General features: G+C 47.8%; 4 protein-coding genes across 4 annotated transcripts; 2 read left to right on the top strand and 2 right to left on the bottom strand.

Moving 5' to 3' along the window:
- Positions 1-158: 158 nt before the first annotated feature.
- Positions 159-1,834, top strand: FSUBG_5623 (SIP2-dominant suppressor of some ts mutations in RPO21 and PRP4; the record flags this gene model as incomplete). Its single annotated transcript, XM_036683740.1, has 3 exons — positions 159-973; positions 1,155-1,740; positions 1,790-1,834. 3 exons carry the CDS (start codon positions 159-161, stop codon positions 1,832-1,834), a joined length of 1,446 nt encoding a protein of 481 aa, XP_036538849.1.
- Positions 1,835-2,200: 366 nt separating this feature from the next.
- On the bottom strand, positions 2,201-3,241 carry FSUBG_5622 (glycoprotein endopeptidase KAE1; the record flags this gene model as incomplete). The annotated part of the gene is made up of 1 exon (XM_036683739.1): positions 2,201-3,241. The coding sequence occupies one exon, from the start codon at positions 3,239-3,241 to the stop codon at positions 2,201-2,203; it is 1,041 nt and encodes a 346-aa protein (XP_036538848.1).
- Positions 3,242-4,834: 1,593 nt separating this feature from the next.
- On the bottom strand, positions 4,835-6,834 carry FSUBG_5621 (enhancer-polycomb 1; the record flags this gene model as incomplete). The annotated part of the gene is made up of 3 exons (XM_036683738.1): positions 4,835-5,686; positions 5,754-6,524; positions 6,688-6,834. 3 exons carry the CDS (start codon positions 6,832-6,834, stop codon positions 4,835-4,837), a joined length of 1,770 nt encoding a protein of 589 aa, XP_036538847.1.
- A 1,038-nt stretch (positions 6,835-7,872) lies between these two features.
- On the top strand, positions 7,873-8,768 carry FSUBG_5620 (CNB1-calcineurin B regulatory subunit; the record flags this gene model as incomplete). The annotated part of the gene is made up of 5 exons (XM_036683737.1): positions 7,873-7,924; positions 8,030-8,082; positions 8,190-8,263; positions 8,318-8,652; positions 8,758-8,768. The coding sequence occupies 5 exons, from the start codon at positions 7,873-7,875 to the stop codon at positions 8,766-8,768; spliced, it is 525 nt and encodes a 174-aa protein (XP_036538846.1).
- Positions 8,769-15,034: the final 6,266 nt, after the last annotated feature.

The following is a 15,034-nucleotide window of genomic DNA, read 5'->3' as shown; positions in this document are numbered from 1 at the left end:
ATCATCGAGTTTGACATGCTGTTTGTCATATTCCCGATAAGATACCGATAATCCGACCTTACCCCCAATACCAACACCAACACCAACGCCATCACCACCAAGATCACACCCTCAAGTCGCAGAGCACATCCCTCGGAAGGGAGTAGGAGGTAGTAAACATGGGTAACAACCCGTCTTCGTCCTCCAAACCGACCACGCCGACGACCTCGGCTCCTGGTTCGGCCCACGGTCATCATCATGGCCATGAATCTCCCCGCCATCATCTCCGAAAAGATGCCCGCAATATCATCACTGGTCACGCGCATCGCTCTGCCGCGCCTCCAGAGCCTTCTATGGCGCAAGCTCAAGGCTCAACCGTCATCAATCGGCCAAAGAGCTTGCCTCCCACTGCTGTCTCGTCTCTGAGCGGCTCTCCTCATAGCAACTTCGCCGCTGTTCACAAGACTGCTTCTTCCTCGGATGCTAAGGGCATCGCCGAGAAGCATGCAGCTGGAACTCCTGAGCCTAAGCATGCCGAGAGCAAATCCGCTGAGTCTAAACCTCAGTACCGCGACGAACCTACCAAGCCTGTCGATGTGCCTATGGAGTCTTCTTCTCTTCGATCACACCAATCCGCTCACGTAAATGACACAGCTCTTATTCCCAATAGCAGTATCACAGACATGTACCTGACCCGACCCCCGCGCTTGCCCCTCCCTATCGATGAGGAGGTTCACACCCCTGGATCACCTATTTTGGCGCCAGAGTCAGATCTGTCGATACCTGACATTGAGCCTATCGACTCTGACACCATCACACGCAAGAGTTCTGCCCTCAGTGCCACTACAGTTGACGAAGAGGATGGTGAGGAGCTGCGGGTTGATAAGACGAGACCTGTCGTTCAGACCAAGCTGGAGTGGTTGAGCGGAGGTGACAAGGTTTACGTGACAGGTACCATCTTTCAATGGAATCGCAAGCAACGATTGCATCCCATGTAAGTGCCATGATGTTATTTATCCTTCCCTCTCTGAGACACGGGTCGATCACTGCGTCGTCTGTGTTTCCGTGGCTGCTTTGTGGTCTCAGATGACTGTCGTACACGATTCGTCCGGCCTACGATAAGGATATAGCCCATATGGAGTCGAGATATAGTTGCTGACATATTGCCTATGTAGCGAGGGTCGTCCTGGTTGTTTCTCGACAACAGTCTATGTTCTTCCAGGTACACACCATGTCCGCTTCCTGGTGGACGGTATCATGCAGACGTCTCCTGATCTGCCAACCACCGTCGACTTTGGCAACAACCTTGTCAACTATATCGAAGTGAGCCCCGACGATGCTCACAAGAAGCAAGTTCCTGCACCTCTTGCCAGCCCTCAAGCCGAGGCTCAAGTTGCTGCTGCTGCTCAGACAGTCTCACAAACTCAGGAGAAAGCCTCGAAACCACCGCCCCAGCCAAAGGGCAAGCCTGTGCCCCCTCCCGAATCGTATCGAAACCAAATTCCACAGTACCTCGTGGACTTTGACCAAGCCGAGGATTCACAGGCGTATCAGTATGCCGTCAATGCTATTGAAAGGCTACCGAATCCTCCTGCGCTTCCAGGTTTCCTGAGCAAGCCCATCTTGAATGCGGCGACCCTTATGAAAGATGACAACAGTGTGCTCAACATGCCAAACCATACAATTCTAAATCATCTTGCCACTAGCAGCATCAAGAATAACATTCTTGCTGTTTCAGCAACTACTCGGTATAGAAATAAGGTACGTCTGCTATACAAAGCGCCAGAAGGATGATGCTTACTTGATGCAGTATGTCACAACGATTGTCTACAAGCCCACATCCTCAGATGATTGATAAGACACGATGGACGAGCATAATGATTGGGTCATGAGTCAGAACCCCCTATGCCTTGGGCCTGCTTTCAGACATGCAGGCTCGAGTTATGATGTGATGTTGAATGCTTGCTATGTATTAGAGGTCTGGGAGATAAACAAGGATTGGTAGTCTAGTATTCTTAGTCTTGATGGAGGTGCAGTGGTGATGAGTTACATAGCGATGGCGACATGAGCTGAGAATAACGAGGGATGTCAAGGCTTCTTGACGCCATGATGAGGCTGATGCGAGAAAGCTCATGGATCAGCTTCTGCAAATACACATAAACATATTTAACCACGTCAGCTTCTTGTGACCTTGTTCTTTTATTATTATTTACTGAATAGTTTAGTCTCTCCATTTGATAAAGACCTCATCAGTTCTGAATCTCTGTGTACATGTACTCTCCTCCAAAGGCGTCCTAAATCCTGTCTCGTAAGCCAACAAACCAGCATGCGCAATCATGATTCCGTTATCGATGCAGAATCTCTCATCAGTAGCATAAACTGATCCTCCTCGCTCCCTGGCCATATGCCCCATCATCTCCTGCAACCTCTCATTACATCCCACACCACCCACGATGAGAACTTGCGATGACCCAACATGCGCCATGGCCCGCTCTGTGATCTCGACTAACATTGCGAATACCGTCTCTTGCAGTGAGAAACATAAATCTTCTGGTGTGAAATCTGCGCCAGCCTTCATCTGTGCAGCGAGTGCATCCGCTGAGGCAAGAATTCCAGAGAACGAACAGTCCATGCCCTTGACTGCATAGGGAATATCGAGGAGCTTGCTTCCCTTCTTGGCGAGCTGTTCGATGTTGTAACCTGGTGCGGGATCGTTGCTGATCTCTAACGTGCGAGCGAATCGATCGAGACAGTTTCCAACTGCTATGTCAAGTGTTTCGCCAAATATCCTGTATCGCTGCTCGGCATACGCAATCACCTGCGAATTACCACCCGAAACGTATAGCACAACCGGGTTATCAGCACCAGTGATGTATCTCCCCATCTCGATATGTCCCACGCAATGATTCACGCCAACAAGGGGTCTATCCCAGAGTAAACTCAATGCTCTGGCCGCAACAGCGACAGAGTTCAGCGGGGCGCCCATACCCGGGCCTTTCGTGTAGCAGATACAGTCGACATCTTTGGGGGTGATTTTCGCTTCGGCAAGGGCTTCACGTGCGAGACGGACGAAGTGGGCGCGGTGGTGGGCTGCTGTGTCTTTGGGGAGGAAGCCTGTTCCTGGAGGAGATACGAAGGTGTCGCGCAGGTTGGAGAGGATTTTTGTGTCGGTGGGAGTGTGGAGAATGACGCCTATTCCGAGTTTGTTGGCGGAGCCTTCGCAGCCGAGGGCGATGTAGGAGGGTTTGTCTTTGAAGGCCATTTTGTATGTGAGGTTGAAGATGGGAAGTTTAAAGGTGTGGGTGTCGAGATGATGGTGTTGATGTCACTGCTTAGGTAAGGCAAGGCCGTTGTCAACCTTGCTGCCAGAGTTTTGAGCAGAAACACAGGATGTATGAATTTTATTTTTAATATTATTCTTATTATAAATACATTCCAAACTTGTCATCAAGGTTGGCTCAGTCAGGTCAAGAGAGCAATGAGTAAGGTAGACGTCTAATCGATAGAGGGGCAGATCTAATCTCGACCAGGCTTCACTGACAAGACTGAGAACAAGGGCAAGTTTATCAAGCCCCTCGCTTAGGTAGAGTACCCTGTATATCCATCCCACAGTAAGTGTCCCAACGGGCACCAGGCGTCATCACTAGCCACAGTTACTCTCGTTTCCGTAGCGGACGGGAGGCTCCGATTTACTGTATAGTTTTCAGGGTCCAGCTAAACCGTGAACAGCAACGGTACATAAAACTCCGTAGGTAGCGAGGGCAGATCTTTGTTCCATACGGGAAAAGTGGTGGTCACCAAGAGAGAATAGAATAGAATGCACAGCTGTATGAGAATTAGTCATAAAGAGCGCATTAATAGTAATATAATATAAACACTAGATCTAACAACTTGACAATTATCATCATATGAGCTACCTACTAACTTTAGATCATCATGCAAGCTTTTTTTCTGCATCATCTTTTTTTTTTCGTCTCTAGCACCAGCCACCCTGTCTCCATAAAAGGCCCTCACTGTGGCTAAAAGATGTGTAAATCCACAACACCCGGTTCGCCGGCCACTTTTCCTTCACCCGCAGCCCGCCCTCCACTCTAAAGCCTCCTCTATCACTCGCATTTCACTCTCGACAGCTTTTTCCCACTGTCTCATACCATTAAATCACTATCCCAAAGGGCATACGTTTCTCTTCATGGCACTGGCAGGTATATTCCTCTTTGTTTCGAGTTTCTTCCTAGCTTATACTATCACGTGGCCCCTGCTAATATGACATCCGTATCAGCCTGGTCCTCTCATCTAAGCTTGGTCACCTTTTACAGCACGGCACCATGATCATGCAACATCACCCCTTCTACGACACAGTCAACAAGGCGATGCACTCTCTTTATTTCTTCTGGTAACCTTGCCACTACTATTCCCTCTTCAAGTTCTCCCTCGCTGTCGTCGGTATATCAGATCCCGATTCTACAGAGCTCCCCCTCAGCCTCCCACATGACAGCGCATGATCACCTCACGACGGAACCATGATCTATCCGGCTACGGCAAAGACATACGATTCACGACACTTGGGAGAGGCAGCATTATCTTTGTGGTCTAAGAGTCGACCATCGTTCTTTTTTTTTCATTTATCTCGACCTGGGCCGCAAAATGTTCTTTCACTTCAAAACCCGAATACCCACCACCCGCTCCGAAACTCCTTGCAATGCCCTGGTCAACGACTAAATAATACACGATGCCCATCCGTCTACCGAAGGCTCATCGATTTTTTTCCCAGCAGTCCGCCGTCCGTTCTGTCAATATTTCTGGGGTATAAAACAAACATCCACCATATTCATACATTCCACTGCCCACGGTACGCTTACGGCACGGTCTGGGCTGCTTGAGCTTGTGCTTGTGCAACTGCCGCCGCTTTAGCTTGCGCTTTCATAGCCAGATGTGCTTGTGCTGCCGCTTGAGCATGCGCTTGAGCATGCGCATGCGCCGCCGCCTGTGCTGCTGCTGGCGATGGCAGTACTCTGTTACCTGCTTGTGCTTGAGCTGCGACCACGGCATCTGGTGGTACTGCCGGACGTCCTCGAAACATGTATGGATTCAACGGAATTGTTGCCCGGAACTTCAATGCTCGGGTATCAAACGGATCAACCTCATATACAGGTGGCTCATCGTCATCTGAATCCGAGTCGTACCTCCACCGATCCGACTTCTCACCATGTTCTGGCGGTGGCGTCACCATGCCTCTTCGATCAATCCACAATCGGTTCAGTCGACCAATACGACGACGGAACGAAGGTTGGCTACCCTTGGAAGGCTCATTTGATCCAGCAGAAAACTGGAAGACAGGTGCCTCATGTTTGACCACTTGCGTGGCATCAGGTATATGTGTGTCCACCTCCATTTCTGACGACGTGGAAGCCGGGGGTGTCATCAAATACTGCGTCTTCGCTTGTCGGAACTTGACTTCTGTGCCCTGTTCCTTGACTGGCGAGAGCGGCTCCCCAGTTAGGTCAATATGGTTATGGTTCCACTTTCTGTGGTTCTGAACCTTCATTTCTATGTCAAGTCGAAGTTCATTCTCCTTCTCTGCCAGCTTGTCTGACAACAAGACAAGATCAGCATCAAGTGTTCTTCCATCAGATCGCACAGGTTGTCGCAAGTGGGCACCGGTTGGCTGTCGGATGACTGGGGGCTCTGCAGGCTTGCGTTTCTGAGGCTACAAAGCGAGTTAGCATACAAGGAGCGGAACAGTCTCTCGCATTGCGAGTATTGGTTTGGCATACCTTTTGATTGACGAGATCCTCGTCCTCGCCTTTGATGCCCAGCCGAAGTTTGGTTTCCTTGAGTCTTGCCCTTTCTTCAAACAGAGCGCGGTCCATCGACATGAGCTCTCGCTTCAACATTTCACGTTCGTATGCGACAAGTACCAACTGCCGGCCATCCTCAAGTTCACGTCGCAACTTCTTGAGTGTTTCTGCAATTTTGTTGTCACGAGCTCTGGTCTTTCGAGTCTGGCGAGCCTCGCGTCGTCTGAAACAGACGAAGGGATCCGTGTCATCAGTCTCTTGATGAGTCTCAAACTTGAGAGTAGGATGCAATGGCTTATTGCCAGCCTCCTGTCGCCTTGACTTCCAGTATTCGTACACTGATTTAGCGTGTTGAAGAATAGCCGGCGACCCAAGTTCGTGGAGTGCAGGTACCATCATGTCATAGGCGGCAACGGTATTATCGACTGCTGCAAATGGTGTCTGCTCCGCTGCAGTGTCTTCAAACACCTCCATGATGCGCTCAAAGTCATCCTCCGAGAGTGCACCAGCAGTGGGTGGTTTACTATTATACTGTTTGAGGAACTCATCGTCCTCGGTGGTCATGTCATAAAGACACGATATACACTCCTCAACTGTTTGGGAAAAACGGATGTAAGAGGAGGGTTTGTGAAAAGGGACAGGATAGAGCTCATCATAGTTGATGTCGCTCTCCTGGGGGGGCGGAACAGGAATTTCTTGGTCATTGCTGGTTCCTGCCTCCCTGAGAATGGTTTGAAGATGGTATTCCTATTCAGAATGTTAGTATGAGGTCGAGGCTAGGAAATAGGCTGCTTGTTGTTTGGATGATAGTACCATCCAATCACAGCATGACAGGGATAAGGTGAGGAAACATATCACGTGAACAAACACGTGATATCATGATATGTGGCAGAACAAAGAGATGACTCACGTTTTCCTCGGCCTGCTCAACACCGGTCGCGATTTGGTTATCGGTCGTTAAAGCTTCATACTCGTTCGGATCGATTTGGTCTTCGCGAAGAACTGGAAGCGTCGTCTTGACGTTCAACTTCTTGACGCGGACTTTGCGTGATGACATGATGCCAGGGGGTTGGAGGGAGGCGGGAGAGAGAGGCGGTCAGGCGGCGGAAAAACCGCAAAAAAAAGCGATCAAGTCATAAAACGAGTACTTTGAAGTTGATTTTCGACAAGGAATTAATGGAAAAGGTGCTGTTGTGGTCTTTTTTCGATGACAGCTTGGTCGGGCTCGATGGGGTGACGTTGGGGTTTGTTTTGGCGCGTAAAGATTTTTCTCTGCTGCTGCCCGGAGTTTTTGGCAAGGGAGAGTCAATGAATGGCTAGAGAGAGAACGGTAGAGTTTGATGACGGTGTGCTGATGGGAGGGGTCGAGGTCACTCCCCACTGTATCTTCGCGGGCGAGGTACCTACGACGCTTGGACCAATGCCTCCTTTTTTTTGGGGCTGTACTTTCCTTCCGTTTGGTACGGAAGCTTATGGTTTGTTTTGCTGGGAGCATGCATTTTAGTGGTAAGTGCCCCAAAATAGCGCTTGCTTTTAGTGAAGTGAACACTGAAAAGGTTGGAACGTTCTGTTGCTGGCTCGACAACCACGTATCAGACGGTCTCTGACAAAACGGTGAGTTGTGTAAGCTTTCATGTTGAAGCTCACATAGATATTTCTCGAAGTTTATCATTTATGAAGTTTCGTGTATCCTTTAATATGAACATTTCTTCTAAAGACACTGTATTCTTCCGTACCTTGGTGCCTTGAATCAATCCAAGTGTCAGAACACAAATATCAACATGGAAGGTGCACCGTAAGGATAACGGAAGTCGTGCTTGAAGGAGGCGGGAGGTACCTACTGCTTCTTGAGGTGGTCGCCCCGCAGAGTAATTACCCCTCTGCGCACTTGCCCCTTTGCGCAGAAGATCGGTCTAGAATTACCTAAACTTAGCGATAGTGACAGTGAGACCTCACTTCAGCCTTATCATCAACATTTGGACAACAGCACAATACAGCTTATTTATAACCAACCGACGCCGCTTCGCCACAACTTAACCCACCCCGAAACAATCTTCCACACTCAAATCCACGACGATAACTCTACGTTGCCAAAATGGGCAACACCACCAGCGCAGTCCTGGACAACCTCGTCCAAGGATCCAACTGTGAGCCTTGCCCTGGCCCCTTGGAAGCCCTGACCCCTCAACGCGAACGCACGGTTGGGGGAGGGGTGATGGAGTGAAACATATACTGAGATGTACGGTTTCTAGTCGACAGAGAGGAAGTTGATCGTCTGCGAAAGCGATTCATGAAGCTGGATAAGGTGCGCAAGCTTTCCGACTTTTTGGTCCTTCGTCATGTCGGATGAGATATATGGCTGAGACCTTCACAAGCACAACGGACATGAAGAGCTAACTTGGGACTTTCTAGGATAACTCCGGCACGATCGAACGCGATGAATTCCTCAGTCTTCCTCAGATCTCGTCCAACCCTCTGGCAACGCGGTCCGTCCAAGCTTCTTCATACCTCTCGCCAATTAGCTAACTCGGCTACAACAGAATGATCGCCATTTTTGACGAAGATGGTGGCGGTGACGTCGATTTCCAAGAATTCGTTACAGGTCTTTCGGCTTTCAGCAGCAAGGGAAACAAGGAACAGAAGTTGCAGTTCGCATTCAAAGTCTACGACATTGACCGTGATGGCTATATCAGCAACGGAGAGCTATTCATTGTCCTCAAGATGATGGTCGGCAGCAACCTTAAGGATCAGCAGCTGCAGCAGATTGTGGACAAGACTATCATGGAGGCCGATCTCGATAAGGACGGCAAGATTAGCTTCGAGGAGTTCACCAAGATGGTTGAGTCGACTGACATCAGTATGAGCATGACTGTCGGTAAGTTGTTTGAGGCTATAGTTGCGTCTGTTTCGGCGATGAGTTGTGCCCGTCATGATTGGCAACTGGGACTTGGGTGGTTTATCAGACGCTGACATGTTACAGACCAGTTCTAAGCGATCGCACATAAAATGGTGCATACAGGGTAGGGGAGTAATGGCTTCATCATTGCCATGGACTTACACGATCCATAGTCCAACGAGGGCTACAGGTGGAAATGGATGAGGGAGATGGGGTTGGAACGTCTAGCGAATCTAAACATCATTACGATCATGAATTCACGCATTCTGTTTTGTTGACCAACAGACTCGTGTTGCCCGCTGCCTATTTGTATTGTCTAACGCTGGACAATTCTAAGAGAGGACGAGGGACGCAAATGTGTTGCCCCCTGTTCAGCTTATGACGAAGCTAATAATCTAGTATATTGAAAACTCGACTCGGGATGATACTTCTCCAGCAAGGGGGTTTGACTTGACATGGGAGCTCGCTGAAACTCCCAATGCCAACGATTCGCATGGCGACCGTCTTAGCTTTGTTCACTCTCGAGACGAGGGCAAAAGCCTCGATTCCTAGGGGACTACTAACAGTATTAACTTGAAGCCTAAGGGCATGAATGAATCGCTTCTTTATTTTCAGCTCGTTCATTAGGCCATTATTGAATTCGGCAGTTCATCCACCATAATGAAGTGTAATGCCAAGGGTTTCTTGACTACTCACCTAGGGTAATAGAGTGCTACTAATATTGAACTCATACAAAAGACTAACGACAAAGACAGATATGTTCCTGGTTCGCGACCTGGTCTCGGACAGTTCGGGCTTAATGCTCATCAAGACCTCTCTCAGCACCGTGCAGATGCACATCAACGCTATATCACTTTATCACGTTCAACTTGGTGGAAACAACGGTCCCTGGAAGGGCGACGGTGATATCATTTTCTGAAATTGTTTGAATCTATCCTTTCAGGGTCAAGTCTCGTGTGGGAAGTCATATCGTTTTCTCAAATCCGTGTTACCCTGCGTCTAAGAATGAGACCCTAATCTACTCATGATCTCTAACATGACCGCTGCTATATTATTGCAAAGTTGGAATAGATGATAGAGTTGGAAAAGACTGTCGTCTATTGCCTCTCAAAGCGACCATGCAACGTCCATCCAGCCGGGAGTCGGAACATGCTCTCGGTCAGGGCGCAGTCTTACAAGATAATTAGATCAACAAACTTTAACACTTTACGACACTCTGAATACGATCAAGATAAACGCGCCGCGACGGCTATGTCGGATATAAAGCCGTGCCGAACGCGCAGCTGAGGCCCCTTTTTCGGTATGCTCGGACGTCTTGAACATCATCCAACCATATACATACTTTACAGGGGCCGCACGTCTTGAGTGAAACTCGAAGCATGCGCCTCGTAGCCTTGACGAGGCTGATGATTGTTTTCGCAGAACATGGCAGGGCTTGCAGAGGCCATGAGGAAACAAGGCTATGCAACTCTCATGGGGAGAAAGTTTGCAAGTAGGTTATAATTGCCAAATTCAAGCCTTGATGTTCCTCTGTTTGGAGATCCCCGGTGGTGAGACAGGGTGCATCATGTGCATCATGTCTACATCCAACGACACACCCTCTTGAGTGACATCGAGTTCCTCATGTTTTAGCCCCGAGTCATAGCGGACGTTGCCGGTCGATCCCCGGCGTCGGGTCGGGGCTGCATCATGAACCGCAGCAGCGCCCCCACGTCTCGGACATCGATGTGATCGAATCAAACATGTATGCCGATAATTGTCGGGTCTGGCGTTTCACTTGCTGATATGTCTGGCCTCAAAAATTGTCAAGAATGCTATAGATGGCTTGTTATACCAACCCTTTCCAAGAAAAGGATTCCATGTCTCACAACGCCCCAGAAGTCTCGGGAGCTATCAGAATACCGGGACCGGGGTGACCGGAGAATCGGTATTGTAGCACGGCTGGTGAAGATCCGGGGTTTGAGGATCCATGACTGGAGGCTTGCTTGCATCCTTGACAAGCTCATCACACCTCAAGATACGGGCGCACAAACAAGCCCTCGGCAGCTGACTCGATGTTGCACGAAAAAGGCCTTGGCTGCATGTCTCGAACAGCATGCAACCCTTCAATGCGAGTTGTTTAGGTATTGTACTGTCCTAATGTTGAGGCTAACGAAACAAAATTGTTTCGCTGGGAATTAGTCTCGGTTGTTGATCAGGATGTAACCCTATCTCTGGAGGAACATGGATGTATCTTGAATTTTCAAAGCGGGCTAGGTCGTTTTGTTTTGTTTTGTTAGACTAGACAATAGTTTAGTTCGGTTTCGTTTTGTTCCTCGTCAAATCTCCCTTTGTTATCTCCAGGAAGCAGAGGGGTGCAAGTTGAGGTTTGTATAAGATGACCTGTCATATTCGGATTTTAGTGTCGTTGAATTTCCGGCTGGCTGGGACGGCGAACAGACGTCCCTGTTTGTGTTAGGGGGCTTTAGAAATCCGATAGACGAATCGCGGGAGACAAATGCCGGGATTTGATTCGTGATTTGTCGCCAATTGTAGACGGTGTGTAAGTATTGAGCCGATCAGATCTGATACCGCTGGTTAGCTAGCGACAATAGTCGCGCCACACTAGATGACATTATTGGCGTGATCGACGAGGGAGGCATCTTAGACATGTCTTTTGACACTTTTTGCGACTCCATTCTTGAAGGATGGCGCACGTCAGGATTGTATTGTGTATGCATAGCTCAGCCATGGTCTCAGCTCTCGAGTCAAACCCCCAAGCAGCTGAGGAATCAATATGTTGAACAGTCTGTCAAATTCGCCTATTGGTTACCAGCATCCGCTCAGCTGGAACACCAAACATAACTAACCCCCACAAATTGCGGCACAGGCACGCCAACGATATGGCGCAGTCAATGAATTACATGGATAGTGTTTATGGTGTTTTCTTTTGTTCGCCAATTGTCCAGCTGACATCAGGCATTGGTAGCCAAGAAAATGAAGATGCTCGAGGGAGACCAGAGGGTGAGCTAATGCCCAACGATTCAGCGGTCAGGCGAAGTATGTAGAGTTGAGCTTGATAAAGAGTTTCGGTTGCTTTCATCCGCTGCCTGTAGCGGAACAGACGGAACAGACAGACCACGACAGCTGAAAGACACGGCGAGACTTGGAGGCGCCGCAGTTCAGAAGGGATCAATTAGGTTAGCCCAGCTAAATCTAGCTACTTGGGAATGGATGCATCGAAAAGTCAGTCAGGTGATGCGAATGATGGAGGCGAGTTGATGCCCGATGCATGATACTTGATACTTGATATGTTGAACTGGGGCGGTCTGAGAGACGGATGGATGACAGACATCAAACGGCCCAATTCTCGCCTCCTGCAAGCAATAGTACGGCGTGTAAAGTCAACGTCAAGAGGGCGGTGTTTCAATTAGGCGTCGATGTCATTAGGCTGTAACGTGAGGGCATTCATGCATCTCTCGATATGTTTCCTGTTGTTGCGATCTGTTTCCCCATTAGAAGAAGTTGTCTTGTCAGAGCGTCAGCTGCGATTCGACAATAATGTTTCAGCCTCATTTGGGTTGCGTTGCATCGCATCAGCGAGGGGCAACGTGATCGACGTTAGGGCGTTCACGGCCGTTGGACCTCAAGGCTCAAGCCCCAAATCCTTCCATGATTGTGGCGAGTGAGTACGTGATCGAGCGGTTGGGCTGATATTGGGTAGGGTGACATGAAGAGAGCGGTAATCTTGCGCCCTTTTGATACTATGTTAGGCATCGGCCAAGTCGAACTCGATGGTGGAGGGGCGATTGTTGGTGATGGTTCACGAGCAAGTCAGGCGGGGCGCAGCAATTGGCTGGAGAATTCGGATGAAGCAGAAATGCAGGTAACTCGCGACAATGACAAAAAGAAACGAATCATGGTCGTTAATGCGGGTGCGCCCTCCACGCTTTTGGTCTACTAGAGTCGATTGCGTTACTGCAGTGTAGAGTAAAGCTGATCCGTAAAAGAAGGAGAAAAGTTGGATGTAAAGAAGAAAAGAGAAGCGAGGGTATCCCCGCTCTTAAGAGCGCAAGTATAGGTAGGAGGGGTCCATCCAGCTCAGTTCGGTCCGCCTCGTTCTTTCCTCACTAAACCCGGCTGAGTTTGGGCAACTCAATAAGGTCCAAAGGAAGAAAGAGAGAGAGAGAGAGAGAGAGTTAGCAGATTGGGTGCAAGAGAAAAGTCCGTTCGCGACTATTGTTGAGGCTAACAAAGTCGCTAGGGTTCGAGGACACGTCAGTTGAATCGGGATTATCATCTTATCCTGCCTTTCTTTGACTGGTCACGTCACTATTATTGGTGTTGCCAGATAGAGAGTTTACTGGAGATAGACTGGACTCAACTCAATCAACTAGTAGATTTCGAAATAAAAGGTTTATTTGGTTGGCAAAACACAACTGCCGAGGACTGTGTTGCAGGTGACCAGTCATCTATCATTGTAACTGCGCCCAACTGCATCCTAAGGACTACCTAAGTACTAACCTTGGGTACGTTAGTCGAAATGCTCGGTATCGTTGTTACCAATCGTCCATCTCTTGCATGCTTAAATCGAAACCCCTTGTGGAATTCGTGGCTCTGTCGTGGCAAGGATATGCTTGATATCTCTTGCTAGCAGAGCGGAACAGAGACTCCTCAGTAACATTCAGAGAGGATATGCTGTGCCGTGGTAGACTATGTACTCCCTGCACTGATTGATGATCGTCAAAACACAGCAAAATCTAGATCTCCGGGAATCTCCCGAATGTAACTGAGCAATAATGTCCTCCCTTCTGAAGCCCAATGATGATGATGGTGTTGTGTTGTTTGCTTTTTAGTTATGTCACTTTTCTTTTTTGGCTTCTTGTCTTTTCAGCCACGGTGGATTATACCAGGTAGTACTCCTTGTCCTGTCAAGCAGAACCTGGTACACAGCCCCCACTTGACTCGCGCAATCTTTCACTACTCACACCTCACGCCCCTAAAAGCCACCCACTGTCCATTGGCTCACAGCGACCGGGTAGGGCAGACGCCTCTTGTTTTGAGGTGCTTGTACCTGCATAAGAAGCCACTTTTGCGGGAAGACAACCGACTCGATTTTGTACCTGGTACGTATCCCCTTCGTTTCGCTATGACACTGTTGCATTACCTTAGGTATGCACATGAAAATGCAACTGCAAATGCAAATGCGAATGCGCCTCTCTCTTGCAGCCAAGCTCGGCTCAGCTTCACAAAGCGCCCAACTTTGACAGGCTACATTGGTCAGAGAATTTCTTTTGCCAACAGAGAAAACTGGACTCGGCTGGCTGACAATGTTTCTTCTTTTGTTTCAGGGACTGAAGAGGAAAGTCGTCATGAGTGCATATGTGTGTGTGTGATATGCATTAGGCTGTGCCTCTCCTGTGTAACCAACCTCGTCCTTCATAAATGCGGCCTATAATTAACAGAGACGCACGGGACACATCGGTGAACTCAACAAAGTCACCGAGTGAGTTATCTGTCGGTGAGGCGATGTGTTGTTGGCGGTTCTGCACTCTTTGCGATGAAGAATGAAGGTCAACATAAAAATAAACTACTTAAACCTAGGGTGGGTTCAAGACAGTCAGCCAGACAGTACATATGTCGGTATATTCAGTGAAAGGAGCTGTCGGATTGGTAATTACCTATTTAGCGTTTGAATACGCCATATGAACTTCACCTCCACAGCGCCAGCCACTCCCGTGCGTACGTCAACAACACCAACAACAGGGAATATACAGAGGTCCCTACTAAAAGTTTTGTCCTGCCCCCCTGTTCGTAACAGGGGACCCTAGGAGGTTAGAAAAAGTAATAAAAAAGGCAGTATATGTTTTCCTTACCTATAAACCTTCTATAACCTCTCTATAAGCTATTAACTGATTTTTTAAGCTTTTTAATAATCTTATAAGTCCTTTAATTATAACCCTAAATATAGATATTATAATAAGGGCTTTTATTATATTTTTTAAGGCCTTATATAGTAATAAGTTTTTTACTAAGGTTACTAAAATATTAAGACTTTTAATTTATTAGGTTAACTAAATATATACTTATATAATTAATAATAGGTTTAACCCTAATCTTAGACTAATAATTCTAAGAGATAAATATCTTAAAGATAAACTTTAATTAGGGTAGCTAACTAATAAAGGCAATAAAAGAAATAAAAAAGCTTATTATTAGTAAGGTATAATATAATTACTTTAAATAGAAAAAAACCTATATTAATCTTACTACTAAGCTTAGTACTATAAGGATAGAAATCTCTATAATATTTATTTATTAGATACTAGTTTTTTTAAAGTTTTAGAAAATAAAGCTAATAAGGAAACTAAGCTTAATAAAG

Source organism: Fusarium subglutinans (assembly GCF_013396075.1).
Source record: "Fusarium subglutinans strain NRRL 66333 chromosome Unknown NRRL66333_c0000056, whole genome shotgun sequence".
In the NCBI taxonomy this organism is placed as follows: Eukaryota; Fungi; Ascomycota; class Sordariomycetes; order Hypocreales; family Nectriaceae; genus Fusarium; species Fusarium subglutinans.
Note: the sequence above shows the minus strand (reverse complement) of the source record. Positions and strands in the feature narration are given on the sequence as shown.